Source organism: Epinephelus fuscoguttatus, linkage group LG10 (genome assembly GCF_011397635.1).
Source record: "Epinephelus fuscoguttatus linkage group LG10, E.fuscoguttatus.final_Chr_v1".
In the NCBI taxonomy this organism is placed as follows: Eukaryota; Metazoa; Chordata; class Actinopteri; order Perciformes; family Serranidae; genus Epinephelus; species Epinephelus fuscoguttatus.
In genome coordinates this window covers 13018046-13036350 of record NC_064761.1, presented here as the reverse complement: position 1 = coordinate 13036350, position 18305 = coordinate 13018046, and the positions used below count along the sequence as shown (strand labels likewise).

The 18305-nt window shown below is 40.6% G+C and overlaps 1 protein-coding gene across 1 annotated transcript; it reads right to left on the bottom strand.

The window, feature by feature from the left end:
- Window positions 1-3977: 3977 nt before the first annotated feature.
- Window positions 3978-17510, bottom strand: LOC125896034 (ceruloplasmin). Its single transcript, XM_049588336.1, has 24 exons — window positions 17175-17510; window positions 14926-15170; window positions 14617-14829; window positions 12452-12625; window positions 12277-12368; window positions 11938-12100; window positions 11673-11811; window positions 11384-11523; window positions 10781-10921; window positions 10621-10665; window positions 10322-10536; window positions 9949-10099; window positions 9618-9830; window positions 9039-9243; window positions 8223-8362; window positions 7944-8072; window positions 7603-7709; window positions 7447-7502; window positions 6586-6657; window positions 6046-6137; window positions 5788-5927; window positions 5653-5709; window positions 4358-4463; window positions 3978-4250 (listed from the first exon to the last, which is right to left on the bottom strand). Exons 1-24 carry the CDS (start codon window positions 17333-17335, stop codon window positions 4225-4227), a joined length of 3222 nt encoding a protein of 1073 aa, XP_049444293.1. The 5' UTR covers window positions 17336-17510; the 3' UTR covers window positions 3978-4224.
- Window positions 17511-18305: the final 795 nt, after the last annotated feature.

Sequence of the window (18305 nt, the reverse complement as noted above, 5' to 3'; positions counted from 1 at the left end):
CTTTGCTTCCAAAATGTTCTTTTTCAAGGTCCACTTCTCTTTGTGAACACTTGTTACTCTACCAGGTGTTGGCAATGTGGACTGGACTAAGTAGGATTGGAGTGAGGGGGAGGCCTTGAGTTCTTATTTCTATGTGTTTTGTGTTTTTTCTGTGTCAGCCGAAGCAAGACTAACTCTATCTTGAATATTGTGTTCTTGTGTTACTGTACAATTAAATGAATGGTTAAATGAATATTGTAATGTCAAACAATTTGATGTAACATGACTGCTTTAATTGTTTGTCTTTTCACAACTTTCTAATGTGAAGGTGGTTTTGCCCGGGAGTTATTTAAAACTGCTTTTTGGTTCATGTACCTGTTTTGTCTGTAGGTTAGACCCTGTTTTTCTTAAAGTCTTGTGCCAGTATTGATGGCTTGTCACTGCCTAGTAAAACAAGAAAACAGTTAGTTGTGATATAAGGTTCCTAAATCTATTGGCTCACATCCTGATTGGCTTTTCGATCCTTCCTCAACACTGAGGCTACCCCAGTTGAGACTGAAAGTTGACCCGAGTCTGAAAACAAGCTGTGTCTGAGATGTCTTAAAGCTGGGATAGGCAGTTTTCAGGAACAAGAGAAAAAAATCCTTCCTCCTGCAGCTCTCCCCTCTCTTTCCTAAAGGCCTACACACACCAAACCGATTTCAGAGAACTAGCGGCAACAAAAGCCCTGTGCTGCGCTGTCTCATGTCACTGTGTCTCAGCCAAAAAGTTGCACATGAACACACCACAAAGACTGCTGCCAACAAAAATGTTGGTTCTGGCCTGTGTGACCTGAAATAACTCTCCACACCAGCAGATGGCAGTAGTATGTAATTTTCATTCAAAAACAGAATCCAGAAGACCATTTTGATGCTAGTTAGCCAGTTAGCGTATTAACAACACAATCCAATGTTGAAAAACACAGAGTATATTTATTGTGCAGAAGTGAACAATACCACATCATTATATATCTGTGATATGCACATGCTCATGTTGTGGTCCTGTACGAGTACTAGCCATGCATTTAAATTGTCCAAATCATGATTATGATCGCAATGCCATTATGTTGCTGCAATGCTATGAATATTACCATCCTGTTTTCTTTGCACACTTGTGAGCCTGTAAAATTCATGGTCTTTAGCTTACGTTAGCTTAATAAACATGAACTTAGCTGCAGCTCAGAGCCTTGAACTTTTGGCAAATGTGCCAGTAAACCCGGAACTCCATTAGCGCTTTTAGCACTTCCTGTTCTCTGGTCTAAAAGTCAATACGTTTTTTTGAATGGGATTTTAGTAAAATGCCTCAAATAAGGTCTGTGGTTAACAAAAGCTTAAGCGAGTTTCAGGTTTTGTTCTACGACATAAAACACGTCAGTAAATACCCTACTTGTGAATGTTGAAGCTTTTACGTGTCGTAAAAAGGCGGTTGTTAACAAGTTGCTCAATACGACTACAAACCCTGTCAGGGACATTAAACGTCATCACCCCCGAACAGGCAAGAGTGCTGGCAGTCCGCCATTACAGCTTCTTATTTAGCTTAAACAGTCTGATTTCCCCATTATACAATGTTTTTAAAATAAAGCGGCCGAAATCAGTTGAAAGCTTAGTGGCAGTGACATCAAGAGTCATGCGACCGTGGAGTAGTCATGTAGTCCGTTAAAGCCTAACTTTAGCTTTTTACTTCTGGTGATCGCATTTAAGCTTCAAATGCGGTATGAAAGGTGTTCCTATGTGAAGATGATCTCGCTGAACAAAACCTGTAAGTATCATAAACTTGTGTTAGCCACGGAGCTTATTTTCTAACATAATCCAAAACGCAATGCAAAAATCACATTCACTTTCTCTTCCGGCAATGCATAGAACAGATACATAATATTTTGGCTAGGGTAAAGCCACAATCTCTGAGAGTGAGAGCGAGTGTCAGGCAAAGTTTCATTAGTTGAATGTGACAGAGCTGTTAGCGTGTCATTGAGATTCAGTACAGGTTTAGATCAGAGCTGGCATTATTGGCCACATTTCATGGTCTGAATCTTTTAAATTCCATTTCCTTGCCAGCTAATGGAGGACTGCAGGTGGCTGCTTAGACACTGATCTGCAATCAGTGCAGTGTGTGTGCGTGGAAAAGAGTTTGTGTGTGTGCCTCTAAGTTTTGGGTATGTGTGTGTGTGTGTGTGAGTGTCTGGTGATGATAGCTAATCCTCACAATCTCAGATCCCTTTGAACAATGAAAAAGGGCAAAATCAGAATAAAGTGGCTCCTCACAAGCCTGTCAAACTGCATATTTATTTTTAAAATATATTTGAGGCTTCTATCGGAGTCTAGGACAAAAAAATGATTCATCACAACTTCTATTTATGGAGTTCTTTCCAGAATACTAAACTGCATTGTCGAGCACTTTCATCTTGACATAAGACTCCAGGAATCACAGACAGAGCACACATGGCTTAGGTGGCAACCTTTAGGCAAATGGTATGGTGGTTAAACTCCCAGAAAGGTTCCACTGTGGCACACTGACGGACCCTAAGGTTAGTAGTTGTTGCATCACCTTGAGGCCCCATAAGTCATAAGTCAGTGCATCTGAGGTGACAGTGGATCCAGACTGTCTTGTTCGTAATGGCATCAGCTAGAAGAAGAGATGGTTGTCAGCTCTGTGGCAGTATGAATCCCCTGCTCTATCACAGCTTTTAAACTAAATTTCCTTTCTCTAAATTGTTGCCTGGATTTTTATCAAAACATGTCACGTGACAGTGTTATTGTGAATGTCTGTAGGAGGTCAGACCATCACACTGCATAAAACAGCTACAGACAGACATGTGTCAGCGACATCTGAGCTGCTTGACACTGGTCTGTAACTGAAGTGATGAAGCCTTGCTGGTCACAGGCTGCTACCACAGCTAAATTCCTGAGTCCATTAAAGTGATGATGCTGCCACCCACTGTTGGCCCAGACTGAACCCATGCTTCTGTCAAAGGATGATCATCTTTGAGGGAAACATGACCTAAATTATGAATTCCAATATGTTGTTTCCATAACTTAGGAAAGTCCAGTCAATATTTGGGAACATGAGATACTCTCTCAAAGCCAGAGACCAGAGAAGTAAGTCTCAAACGTGTGATGTCACCAAGTTTTGTGGATCAAGTCAGTGTTTGTTTTCCTTTTTTAGACCCAAGTGAGCTTTATTCTATTGTTGTGTTTTCAGTTCTGAAACATGAAATGTTCCCATATACTCGTAACAAACCCCTGGGTACTCTCAGTGTCATCTAGAACATCTTTCACTATCCATTGTCTATGAAGCAGCTCCAGACTTCATACCAGATGACATCACAAATTTGAGTTTTGGAACTCAAGAAGTTTGGGATTTGGAAGAGAGTTGTTAATGTTTCCAAACAGGAATAACATGTATGTGAGTTCTTGGTGTAGTTCTAATTTAATACTCTGATTACTCTGGTGGCTTTCACTTGTAGGCTGACATGTCTGACTACTGCCATTACACATTTACTTCCAAAGTTTTCTCTCCTTAATCCAGGCATGAGACCTCAAGAGAACAATTCCAGCTGTTTCAGTAACATGTTGATCAGCCTGCAATGTCTTTTTTAAGTTACAAACGATGAAGAAACCGCTACTTTTAAAGAACCAGATCTGACTGAAACATTTGGCAGCACTCATTCATCCGTATGGCCTTTGCTACCAAAACCATGGCTGGATTTACTCATGTTTAAGGGCTTAATAACTCAATTGAGACATCCCTACCTGACTGCAAAGAGTCCACAGGATACACATTTCCTCTACAGGCATATCCGGAACATAGTTACATTGCTGCAAACAGCAATAGAAGTTTGTTTCCAAAACGCAATGACAATGTACTGTCAGGCTATAGTGCCCCCTGCTGCCTAACTGCTGTCATTACAGGGCACACATGTGAGTTATGAACATGTTGAATTTAACTCAGACTCACTCAGATTTTTATTTATTTGTTTTTTATGGCGTCTTTACTGTTGTTTGGAAAACGTCAGTGAAGTCAGAAAATTATTTTTAAAAAATGCACATTTTAATTTAAAATGACTCTTGGGTTGTGATGTTTTATTCTGAGCTCAGTAACTGTTCATATCAGGCAGATTTTACAAAGAGTGTTTAGTGAATTGGGTAATGAAATAAAATATGAGCTTGTCTGTGCTGTCTTCACTCTGGATCCTTTTTCCTCAACTGCTCAGCCAAATATTCCCCTTTTCTTTGCTGTCGAGGAGAAACAAACATGTTATTCACAACACAGCATCCTTACCACCCTGCATAATTATTCCTCTTAGTTTGAATTTGTCTCCCTGCACAGTAAGTTGCCTTACCTTTCTCAGTAACAGTATACACTGCCTCCATGCCACCTTTGAGGTGATCAGTAACATGGCAGTGGAGCAGCCAGGTGCCAGGATACTGAGGGCGCATCTTTACTGTCTGAACAGGAAGAAAATGAAAACGGCAACATGATTCACTGGCCACAAGTTACATTTTTATTAATGCCTGACAACACTGTCAAGCCAACAGAGAGACTAATTTCCCTTTAACCTGGTGATGCTAAATTTTCTCTTTTTGTAATGATTTAACTGAAACATTTAAAAGTTTTCTTTTTTTAATTTCTGTTAAAGATGGTAGTATTTGCAAAGAAAAGCTTCACTAATATTGAAGCTTGATATAATGCGTTAGTCACAAGTGTAACATTTCATACCAACAATAGTCAATTTTCACAGTTGCCACCTATTTGTTTTGGAAGTTTATCTGTAGTAGCTATTTTATTGTTTCTATTTCTTGTTTTTTGCCTTTGTTTTAATATCCTTTATTAAAACAAATATTGCTTGTTATGCTGAAGATTTTACAATACAAGAAATAATAACTTTTTTTGTAGTTACGCTGATCTCTAGAAGTTACACTAATGACAGAGAATTAACTGACCTTAAAATCAATGTGCAGCACATTTAAAGGAATACTTCACCCAAATAAAGATAATTTGTTCAACATGGAGGCATGCGAAAGTTTTCCTCATGAATTCAATGAATTCAACATAACTTAACTGATATACAAATTATCTTGATGACTTGAAATAAATGGGGGCCGTGTGTAACAACAGCGAAACTACATCAAAACATCTGTTTACAAAATTCTCACACTACTTATGCAGTCTATTCCAAGTCTCATTTATCTAGTCAAATGTTTAGCACTTCCCAAACACATGATTATTTTGCTAAAACCTGACTATTTTAAACACTTGCTCAACAACAGTGTCACACACAGATAAGTAGCACACCTTGGGAAGCACATGTGTTTGAACTCTGTTCAGTGGAATGCATGAGCAGAGTTGAAACAAACACACCTCCCCCAGGCGGGCCACTCGTGTGCAGGTTGTAAACAGATGATTTGATATACTTTCGATGTTTTCAAATGCAGACCCCCTTTTACTTCAGCTCATCAAGACTTGTCTCTGCTTTTGAATCTTTGTTCACCGTGGAGGTGTGTGAGAAAAACAAAGTTAATGAATTCAGCATGACACAAGGTGAGTAACTGATATTCAAATTAACGTTTTGGGAGTAAAATATTCCTTTAATGTTCAGATCAGTTGATGCCAAGTTGGGATGTGTTGAGGTTTTACCTGGAAGATGGCTGGAAACAGCTCATACACATCAGTGCGATGAGGACCTCCACCCAGCTGGAGACAAAGAAGAGTTGGTGTTTGTCTTTTATGTGCTTGTGCAGGTGTGTCTTGCATGTTTGTATGTTTATATACCTTATATTCCACACTGTGTCCATGCCAGTGTGCGGTATGTATGTCCACCTCATTGCCCATTCCCATCAGGTACCAGTACACCTTATCACCCGCCTCCATGTTCAAACCATTCAGATTTCCATACATATAACCATTAATGGCTGCATCCACAGAAAAGCACACAATCACAAATACTGTTAGCTGTCTGGACGAAGCAAAAAAAATATCATCCCATCTGTCAAAATGATGCAGTTCATTATGTGTATATGTTTATCTCACAGTGCATCTTGTTGCTCTCGATAAAGGTTTCATCATCCTTTAGGTTTGTACGCGGGCTCTTGATATGGGTCCTGATATTTTCATCCAGATACCTGGAATAATAACAACAGAAAAAACATTGCCAGGTATTGCCAAATAATAAATGAACAGCAGTTTTTTGTTCCTGGGATTGCTGCAGAAAGACATCAACATCACAGAGAGTGTATTCAGACTAGGAAGATTAATCCCTCAAAAGCTCAAGACATGAGGCAGGACCCCATTAAATTAGCTCTAGTTGCATCTGTGAGATTATTTCTAGAAACTCAAGTTACAGTATTTCAAATTGATGCTGTTTTTGGAGAACAATCAAAATTCCATCAAAGTCCATTGTATTCGGGTGACAGCATAAGTTTCAGACTTAAAACTTTGGAATATAAAACCAAAACAGAATTTGCATGGCTGAGTACTATGAAGTTATGCGGCTTAATCTGTTTTTGTATGTGAATGTACAAACTACTGAAAGTCTAACAAATGAATGGTTGTAATGAGGGTTATACTCACCAGCTTTCATTCTCATCAAACACTAGGAAAAGCAGCGCAAACTCTTCTACTTCCTTCTTCATACCAAGACTCCTGCAAGTAACACAATAAAATAGCACTCTAGTGTACTTGTTGTGTGATGCAGTACAAAAAAGCACAAAGTATCATCCACCTGCCATGTCACATCTTGATCTTAATATGCATGCAATACAGGGATGGATTGCTGAATGAGCCCCTTGGGTACAGGCCAAAGGGGTCAGGGGGCCTCTGGACCAGATCCGCTGTTTGAAGGGATTTTTAACATTTCTTATTGTGAAGACAATTAAACAACTACAAAAAACTACAAACTGACTACAACGAGATGCAAAACAACCACAAAGAGACTCAAAACAACTACAAGAGATACAACAGCTACATAGAGACATACAATGGCCACAAAGAGATACAAAAAATTACAAAGTGAGGCAAAATGGCTAGACAGAGAAGCAAAAGAACCTCAGAGAGATTCAAAATGACCACAGAGACACAAAACAACTACAAGGAGATGCAAAAGGACCGGAGATTCAAAACGACTACAAAGAGACAAAAAGATACATAACGTAACAACCAAAAAAAAACACCACAAAGAGACACAAAACAACCATTAAGAGATTCAGACTACAAAGAGACATAAAGTGAAAACAAAAAGACACAAAACAACTACAAAGAGATGCAAAACAACCACAAAAAGACTGAAAATGACCACCAACGAGAGGTGTGGGGAGCCTTTCAAAATGTCTGCACCCGGGGGGCCCTTAGCTCATAATCCATCCATGTGTATATACCACATAACATTACTAAATATCAACTAGTTTGGGTAGTGCTGTATGCAGAGATGCTCACCTAGCCCAGCTACGACGACAGATCACCAACGGACCAATCAGACCGCTGTACAGGTCCTGTTAGGCAGGGAGACAACATAAGTGTGTGTGTGTGTGTGTGTGTGTGTGTGTGTGTGTGTGTGTGTGTGTGTGTGTGTGTGTTTTAGTGTTAGTGTACCTTGGTAACATCAGCAGTGGAGTAGTATGCTGACACAGAGCACTCCTCCTGGTCTGTGGTTGGTCCTGTATTCTTTGTAACGTACCAGTAGTAGGAGTGAGTCTCACCTGGGAAACAAATTATAGTTTTTTTTTTCAAGGTTTTGGACAATATTGAGACCAACTTGTACACAGGCTTTTAATTATCTGGGTCGAGCCCTATAATACTCTCAGAATATTAAAGCCATACAAAGTTAAATTTTACTGCACAACACTAATCAAATTAATCCACAATTAAAAGAAAGCATGAGAGGATTTTCTGTTTCAAATGTTTCTGTCTGCTGATATTCTGCCTGTCTGTACCTGGCTGAGTGACATGAACTTCCGGGGTTTCTGTCTTGACTCCATGGGCGTGGATAGAATAAGGCCTGGACGCCATGTTTTTAAAAACCACCTTCACCTTGTCTCCCACATCAGCGTGAATCATCGGACCTGGCCGAGGGGAAGATGTTCTAATTACAACACCCCACAAACTGGAGCTTAACAGAAAGTTATACATCATACACAATGTTTCATATATTGCAGTTGTGGCTTTTATTTTGCAGTCCAAGTTTGTGCTTTATTGATGTTTTGAAAGCCTACCCATAATGCCGAGGTGTTCCATATCAGCCGCTCTGTCCTTCTGTTTTGTAAACTTGTCATTGGTAAACTCGCGGTAGACCACCTTCTTGTAAAGGGAGCCTATATACCCACCCTGTTTGTCCAGGAAGACAGGAGCAGGACTGCAGAGGAAGAGAGGCAGGCTTATGAATATGTGAGGCTCAGTGTGTGTGTGTGTGTGTGTGTGTGTGTGTGTGTTTGTGATGTATCTGAGCATTTACTGCCATTTGCGTATAAATATTTTTGTGAGTAAATCTATATTTATCGGTTTGATTACAATGAAATTACAAAACACTGACTAAAAATAAGACATAAGATGTGATTATATTTACATCTTAAAGAAAATAGTCAGAAGAGAAGTTTGAAAAAAAAGTTGTAAGAAAAATAGACTGTAAGGACAAGGTTGGCGCTAACAAATTCTTCAAAAATATGTCTCCAATATGGATTTTTATTTTCAAAAAGGCTTCATTTTCTGCTGGAAAATAGAGCCTGCTGGAACTGCTGGAAACCGTAGTTTTAAGCAAACATCACTCAAACTGAGGTAGATAGTGGACTTGTTGGGGACTATTTTTAGCTGTGGATTAATCCACTGTCGGTACTCTAGTGAGTATTTACAGCTGCAGGATGGTGTGTGTGGGATTGACTCAAAATAAAGTGTATGTGTCTGCAACTGTGTGGCTCACTGATATGTTTTTTATAGTGTCAGACAAAAACTGAGGTCTTCTTTTCCACCAATAATCTCCACTGATACTTTGTAAATGACTTGTTTCATGCTGTACATGTGCAGTGGTACTGTACTTGTCCATATTGCGGAACATCTCAGCCTCCCAGGTGCGGTTTGGAGAGTAGTCCCAGTCAACTTCCATGGCAGCGATGTAGTAGGTTTTTGAATGAAGCATAATCTCACCCTGACGCTGAAGCAGGCTGCACTTTTGTACCGTGTAGTTGGCTCTCATCCCAGCACGGTAATGGTTCACTGTCGCTGACACCACTTCGAACTGACCTGAAATAGAAACACAGCATTCTTACAGCCTAGAAAAGTGTCCTCTCAGTCTTGTGTCCCTTCAGTCCTATATTACCTCAGCCCTTTGTCCCTTCAGCACTATGTTCTCTCATCTTTATGTTCCCTTCGATCAGTACCTTTGCCAATGTGGTGATGTTTTGTTTGTCCCTCTGTCTGTCTGTTATCAATATTGTTGGTGTGATGTTAAAGATTTTATAAAGGGCAGGCCCCATAATGTTCACACAAGCATACAGTGGAAGTGTAATATGTAATAATATATATGAGAAGTACACAATTTTGTGTGTGTGTGTGTGTGTGTGTGTGTGTGTGTGTGTGTGTGTGTGTGTGTGTGTGTGTGTGTGTGAGATGTCTACCCATGCTGTCTGGCTCCATAGTGACTGTGTGTGAGATATGAGGGAAGACGCTGATGGTGTCTCGTCTGTTCTGACGGTAGATGAAGCGGTTTCCCTGGAAGTAAAGGCTGATGATGTCTGTCTCAGAACCCAGTCCTGACACGTGCCACGTTACTTTATCCCCCTTACACATGGTCAGGCCTGGGACGTTCCTATATACAAAGCCATTGATGGCTAAAGAGAGAGACACAGAAATAACACAGTCTTTACACTGAATCAAACCTTTTCTGCTAAGCATACTGAATTTTGCATCTTCAGTGAGTAGTCTAAGCTGCTAGTGTCTCCTACACACCATGCATCTTGTTGCTTTCCATAAAGCCCTCATCTTCTTTGTTAAAAGGGGTGGTACGTGGGCCAAGAGTCTTAATGTTGTCGTCCAGATACCAGCTCAGGTTCTCATCAAACACTGTGGCCATGAGGTGGAATTCTTTGTCATAGTTTTTCTATATGAGGAGAAAAGAGACGAAAGAAAAGGAGAGATGTCAACTTGAAATGTATTGATAAAATGACAGTTATTTAACTTTAAAATATGCTTTCTGTGCCCTTCATGGTGGACATCCATTGAAGCTGTTGCCTGCTGCGATATCCCACAGATCAGAACTGAAAATATCAGATTCAATGAGATGTGATCCGAACAAGCTTGGATTCTGACACTCTCTTCTCACCTGTGCTCCTTTCTTCAGCGATCCAAGTCGACAGACAAGGAGTGGTCCAACCAGTCCAGAATGGGTGTCTTTCACAGGGTCCACTCCAGAGTAGTACAAATAGGTCAGACAGTCAGCCTCCCCTTGCACTGGACCAGCATCCACTGGCACTGTCCACTCATAGGTGTGTGTCGTTCCAGGTCTGACCAGAGCAGCGGGGGGAGGGGTCACCACTCCTGAAAACATAGATTTATATAAAGTTTTATTAACAACTCTTTTGTTAATGTGTGCTAGTTAGTTAGACTGGTACCGTAACTCACTCAGTTCCTTCTTTAGCTCCCGCATTTTCTTTGCTGTGTAGGACTCTGAGTAGAAGAAGTGTAGAGGAGGAAGGATGGAGGCATAAAAAAGTATGAGGAAGTGATTCATGCGGTCTTATACACTGATAACAGTAGGCTATGTGTGTGTGCATGTATTAACCTTCCAGTTCATTGTGATAGAGCGTCCCATCCTGTTCTATACTGTACTGAACACCATGTGGTTGTAAACTGTAAGGGCGGCTGGCTTTGTTCTTAAACACCACCCTGAGAGTGTCCTTCTCCTCAGCTCGCAGAACAGGACCTGGAGACACAAACAGATAGGACCATTAGATGACATCATCATGTTAACAAGATCCTGCTGATGTATTTCGAATAGTTGTGTTGAACCCCAGTTCCATATGTAATAGTTTCCTGGCCAAAACTAAAACTGTCCAAAGATTATCATTACTGATGCCTTCAACGATGATGATGCTAGAAGGTCAGAATATAAAATAATTTTCTTGACAAATAGCTTTATAATTTAGTCAATTATTTAGTCAATCGGCAGACAGAAAGTGCAATGATTGATTGACATTCCAGTACCTAAAATATGACAATTGCATTTAATAGACTAAATAGTAAATCAAAAAATAATCTGCAGATTAATCAATGATAAAAAATAATTGGTAATGACAGTCCTAATAATAATAGTTGTAATTTTGGCAGAAAACCCTGAAGGCAAACTTCTCTCAACAGCTACCAACCCCAGCCCAGCCTGGATTACCCAGAATTCCAAGGTGTTGCTCCTCTGTGCTGCGTAGCATCTTTGTCATGAAGGTGCTATCAGTATACTCCACATAGCGAACTTTCTTATAGCGGCTTCCAATACGGTTCTGATTTTTGGTTACAAACATGTCTGCTTCACTACACACACACACACACACACACACACACACACACACACACACACAAGAACAAGTTATCAACAAGTCTCTTATAGAAACATTATGACCACCCAAGCCCAAGTGTGTGTGTGTGTGTGTGTGTGTGTGTGTGTGTGTACAGTAACCAACCCATCAGTAGGTGGCGTAGGAGCGTAGTCCCACACTTCTTCTTCAGCAGCGATGTAGAATGTTCTGAGCTCACCATGTGGGCGAGGCTTATGGACATTGGGGAAACACTTCTTGATCTCAAATAAAGCCTGCATTCCACCTGCGCGCAAAACCACAAAAACAATAAAACAACTCACAAATGAAAAAACTAAATGAATGAAACAATTATTCAGTTGGGTGACAAAATGTCTTGTTAATAAATTAAGAATGGAGGAAGTGGGCTCACCCGACAAATGGTCATTGACAGTGCACGTCAGCAGCCAGTGTCCAGGGTTGTCAGCTACCATTTCAGCTGTAGTGCTGGAGGCAGGGAAGAGACTGACTGTGTCTGTGTGGTGTTTCTGAGTGGTCAGGATCTGGCCATGGAAATGAATTGAGTGCATGTCCACCTGTTGGAGATAAATGACATTTAAACTGTAGACCAGGTGCCTGTAGCTAAGTCCAGTTAGCAGCCCTGCAACTCAAGTAAAAACTAATATATGCGCAATATTAACACATGTTCACAATTTTGAAGGCAAATTATTGAAGATGATTAGTGAAAGAAACTGCATTATGCAATATTTACCTCATTGCCTAAGCCATACAAATGCCAGTGGATCTTGTTGCCTTGGCACATACTCAGTCCGGGAAGGTTACCGTACAGAAAACCATTTATACCTGCAATCCACACTCAGAGTTAAAGGTTTTTATGTGTGTATGTATATGGACGTGTGTATGAGGATGTGGATGATGCCCCTCACCATGCATTTTGTTGCTCTCAATGAAATCTTCGTTATCTTTCAGGCCCGTGGCAGGATTCGTAATGTATGTCTTGATGTTCTCATCCAGGTACCAGCTGAAGTTCTCATCTGACACCATGAACAGCAGAGCGTAGAGATAGTCTCCTGACCTGTCTCCATGTAAATCCAGAGTTCCTACAGAGGAGAGCAGAGAACATTTTAGGATGCTGTGCACTGATGTACTGAAGGGGAAATCTACTGAGAGCTCTGAAAACCTATGTTCTCAATTAACTTACTATTGTTTGTAAGACTGCAGATCAGATATTTGATATTTCACATAACAGCTTTCTGTTTTTCTGGGGGGGTTTCTTTTCTGAACTCCTGTTACTGGTTTGAAGTGGGTCGGGCTCATATAGCTAAGGTGGTGCCCCATACTTTCAAACACTTGTCGGTATTAAGCAGCAATTTAATTAGAACCAGATGGATTGTTTGGTCACTGTCAATCAAATCTGATGAAATCACACTTACACAGTCCTGATAAAACAGATTAGCTGAGGTTTTGAGTTCAAACTCATCATAAATAACTTGGACAATCAGCTTGTCCAAAAATGTCAAATGTTCTCTACATGACATTACACATCTCTGATGTATTGCAGTCTATGCTATCAGAGTTTAATAAAGGACACTTGCTAGTTGTGGAATTGATAGTAAATATTGCCCAATAAATTGATTTATTTTAGTATTTATTTCTTTATTAAGTGTTCTGTTGCTGACCAACTAATCCAAGCTGGAGTGCAGGGGCCGTATTCACAAACATTCTGAGAGTACTCTAAGAGAACTTAGACTAAAAACTTTTAGTGAGAACTCCTAGCTTAGGAGTTCTAAGAGCAACTCTGAGCAAGAAAGGGACAGAAACTTTTATCTTAGTGAGGAGGTGTGGTTGACCCTCTTGCTAGGTGTGATGCTTTCTTTTAACTGTTATGATTGGTTGTCACAGACACACCCTCTTTTGGGCCTGCAAGGTGTGGACACCTACTGGAAATGAAATGAACTGCATCCCAGTGTGAGCTTGACAGTGTTATCATTGTCAGTGCGACAAACGTCATCACTGCTGCACTGTTGCATTTTTCCAGTTTGTCAAATATCTTAGTATTGTGATAATTTTATTTCTGGCGCCATAGCGTTATTTTGTTCGGTGGGAAATGTGTGCATATCCCTAATGAGATCGACCACAGAAATTATCCCTGCACAATCTCATCTGTTGCATTTCATTTACTCACTGTCATTTTGTGTTTAGAGACCGTTTCTCCGACCTCTTTGTTTTTCCACCATTTTATCCTCTGCTTAAGAAACTCTTAAGCCTCTTAAAAGTCCTCCTCCCTGCTCCTAACAGTTTTTCACCTTAGGAGTTCTCTTAAGGTCTAAGATACTTTGTGAATAACTTTGTCTTTACAAGGACCTAGTCTTAACTTTAAGGGGAAACTCTAAGAAAACTTTTGGTGGCAGAGGTCTGTGGCAACATTAAGAGCAGGGGCACTGGAAGTCTTGCATTTTACATCAACCTGCCAGAAAGGAGAGACGGATTTATTTGTCATTAGATTTGTTTCATTTTTTTTTTTTTTTTTTGTCTTTTTCCTATTTGAACAAAAAGATTTTGGCAGAGGCTTTGGTGGAAAATCCAGAGAAGGGTCCAAGAATAGTTTGCGGAAATAATGCTCCATATATATATATATATATAGAGAGAGAGAGAGAGAGAGATATATATATCTATATATATATATAGATATATATATATATATTTTAAATGGCACTCAGGGGAAAGATTAAAAAAAAAAAAAAACACCTTGAAAATTACAACAAAACTCCTCCAGTGTGCCTAGTATGTAGGAGAACTACAGTAGCCGAAGCTGGAGTCGGTGTTTGGTTTGTCCACTCTGAGCCACTGTAGAAAAACCATTATATTTCATTTCTGCTGACATAGCATCCTAAATCTTGCACACTGGACCTTTAATATTAGTGTTTTAAAATGTTATAGTTCCCTCTGAAATGTAGTTGAGCAGAAACATATAGTAGCAGGAAAAAGGAATTTAAAGTATAAGAAGCTCAAAATTGTACTTAAGTACAGTGCTTAAGTGAATGTACTTAGTTCCTTCACTGTATACAATAAGATCAACAGTTTCCAGCACCTCTCTTACAGATGATCAGGGGTCCAATCAGTCCTGAGTTAATGTCATTTGGTGTGGCAACGTGGGAGTGGTAGAATCTGGTCAGGCAGTTGCTGTCCTGTGTTGTTGGGCTGTGGCTTTCTGGGAGGGTCCATGTATATACCATTGTTGCACCAGGAGCCACTGAATCATCACGCTTCAGATCTGCACTTGTACCATCTGGGTACAGGGCCCCTGAAGAGACAGATACAAACACACAAAGTCACACTTCTATCAGTCTGTTAAGTCTGCCCATGCGCTGATTTGTACATCAACTCAGTAGTTCCTCACCCTCATCGCCCTTGCTGTAGTTCAGTCCATGTGGGTGGATGCTGAAATGTCTGCGTGCCGTGTTCCTCAGCTGGACGACTATTGTGTCTCCCTCCTCGGCCATCATCAGGGGTCCCGCGTAGCCCAGCCAGTCGGGCTTCATCACCTCTGTCCTGTAGCTTCCGTCAGTGTACTGTTTATACACAGCCTTCTTGTAGGTGGAGCCGATACGCTGGGGGCCTCTCTGTAAAAACACTGAGGCTTCTCTATAGACAGAAAGACAGTGATGATTGTTATGGATTTACAATTCCAAAAAACAAAAAACTATATAGCTACAGCTGCTGACAAAAACACAGTAATCATAATGTAGATGTTAAAAAATATATCTAGTTATCTGCTGATTCAGCCGTTTCACATCAGACAATTTGATTTGTGACTGTAGGAAAAGCACCAGTGTTGCTGATAACATTAACGGCTAACCCCCTAACCCTTACCCACACAATGCTGTCTTGTTCCTAGTTTCCAGATAGTGCATAGTGCAAAGAGATAAATGTTAATCTAGATTCATGTGTGTTTCTGCAAGTATCCAATGAAGTCAGTTTATTTAAGAGTACATTTTATAGACAAGTTTTAAAGTACAAATAAATAGTTCAAACGAAACATAAATAACTGATTAGCAGGTAAATGTAAAAATGTGATAGGCCTTTTGCACTGAAGGATATAAATTAGAATATATAATATCACTCACTAAAAGTAACTCTGTCACTAAATTTTTTACAAATAAAGGGAGGCCGATATAGCAGAGATATTGGACCCTATCTTACATGCACAGCGCAACTGTCATTGCTAGTTTCAGACCGACACAGCTGTCACATTTCACAGCCAGCACCCACGTTGTGTAAGGAGCAGGTGTAGGTCTTGGAATGAGGTTTGGCCAGGCACATTGGTGGTGGCTACTATTCTGAGGCAGCAAAAAGCAATTGCACCATTTACCAACAAGAGCCTGGTCTAAAGTCAGAATGGCGCAGTATTTTCCTGCTATTAAAAGGGTTTACTATTCAGGTGGTGAGACATGCCTGCATAGGAAGGTTCACAACATGCATACACTCTTCTTGTTACACACATAGGAAGATGCAGATGGGTTGCAGGTGGGTGAAATAATAAGTCATTAATGAGGAAAATATTATTTACATTCTCTGACATGTGAACGTAGCAGAGAGCAGAGCAGAGCTGCTTTCCAACTCCCCAGTAAGAGACACACTGTGTCCATTCACACATGTGGAGCAGCGAAACTTTATTACTTAGGTTCAGGAGCAGGGCAACAAGTTAACCACACCTCTGATTACCTGTCAAGCCTACTTATACCTTGTCAACGTATCCTGCTCTTTGTCTCAGATTCTCCACCCGCCCTCCTTTTCCCCTCCTTTCATCCATTATCCTCCCTACCTAATCCCAACCCCATCCTTCTTTCTGCTTTTCCCAGCCCCACATTCCTTTCTTCCCTTCTCCCCTTCTCCCCTCATCTCTTCTTATTCAATCAGGTGCATACCTCTCCGATGTCTCATTCTAGGCACCGTCTGGGGGCCTGTAACCAGCTCAGGCAGGAAAAACGCCTGAGACGGAACCCCCACACTGAGTCTCCCTCTGCCGGATCTTCAGTGCATCCTCCCAGACCAACCTAACAGAAGACATCCTTCTACCACCTTCACCCCCACTTACATCCCTTCATCAGTCCTCAACAACTAACACCTCCTGAATTACAATTGAACCTTTAAACAACATATTGTTGTGGCATGGTCTTTGCTGGTGAAGAGTTTTTGCTGCTTAGATGTCACACACAATATTTGCTGCAGGGACATTACTGCTCTTACTGCAAAACCACTCAATTCTCCAGTTTGCCAAATCTGCCATGTAAATAGCAATGAGCTAGGTGCAGGTGTACCAGGCATTTAAGACATGACACTCTGACTGGTTCAATTCATGTTACACCCAAAAGACAACTATGATTAATGAAGGGGCTAAATACAACCCCTTTGCCCCTTGCTCCTTACTTTGTGGCCAGATTATACACCGTTTAACAAGTATAGGTGGTTGGACATGTCCTAAATTGCATCATACATTCTACATCATATGCTATAGATCCTTTAAGTAGGACCCAAGGTTTCTTCTCTTGGCAGTCTTGCTGCTGCATTTTGGACGAGCTCCAGAGCAATTAGGGCTGTTTGACTGACTCCAACTGAATCAAGACAATGTACTGTGCATGTACTCACTCATCCTCCTGCAGTGTGCGGTTCTGAATGATGTTCATCCCACTTGGAGCGTAGTTCCAAGACACCTCCTCAATCCTGATGAAGTAGGTTCTCGTCATCCCAGACACACATACTGCTGCCCAACACAGCAGCAACACTTCCTTCAGTCCCCACCGATGCATTTTTAAGACGCAGCTCTGGCCTCAGTTGGCTTCACCAACTACAAGTCCACTTTGAAAGAGCCAAGGAAGAAGATGGATTTTTAATTTCTAGTTAGTGATCCAGCTGATGAGAATGATGAAGACAAACAGTGCAGACAACTGACAGCTGTTAGTCAGTCTGTCTGAGAGACTTTAGACCCTCTATTTGTCTTTATACTCCGTCAACTGACTGCTGGGAACAGCCAGGGCAGAGGGGTCACTGACCAACAGACAGGGTTCAACCAATCAGAGCGGTAAGAGAGGGAGTAGGATCAAAAGGTTAGACTTGCATAGAACTGAAAATTCTTTTCCTTTGCAACATCAGCACTTTGTCCAAACATGATGAGATTAGATTTACATTACACTTCATGTTGTTTATCTCCTTTTAGTTGGAATATAGAAAATCAGAGCTGTAGTCATGTTTAACTAGTGACGAAAACACTCTGACTTTTGATCCAGTCAATACTGCTGTCCAATGTTTAATGCAAACAACTGAAATAGACACTGAAAAATTATGATTTCCTAATTAAAATTTGCATTTGTCCTAATGAACTTAATACATCCAACACATTTAAGTAGTTTAATTACCTAACACTAATTCTGCATTACTTCCATCTACCTCTTTCTTAAAAGTAAAGACCAATTCATTCTACTTTCAAAATAGGTTGGTGATTTTTTTTTAAAGAAGCAGTGCATAGGATTTAGTGGCATGTAGCACTGAGGATTGCAGGACTGCAATCAGCAGAAACCTCTGCCATGTGTCAGGCACCAGTTATAATTTCTTCAGTGTTCATTGTTCAGGAAGTTTTGACTGGGAGCTGAATTACGCGCAGAGGTCTTTTCCTCTCTGAAACAAATGGACTAGGTGAAAACATACTGAATAACGCAGGTTCACTTTACAATTCAGTGTTTGACTGATGCTGTTTGGCACGTCACAGACAGGCCGCTGCAC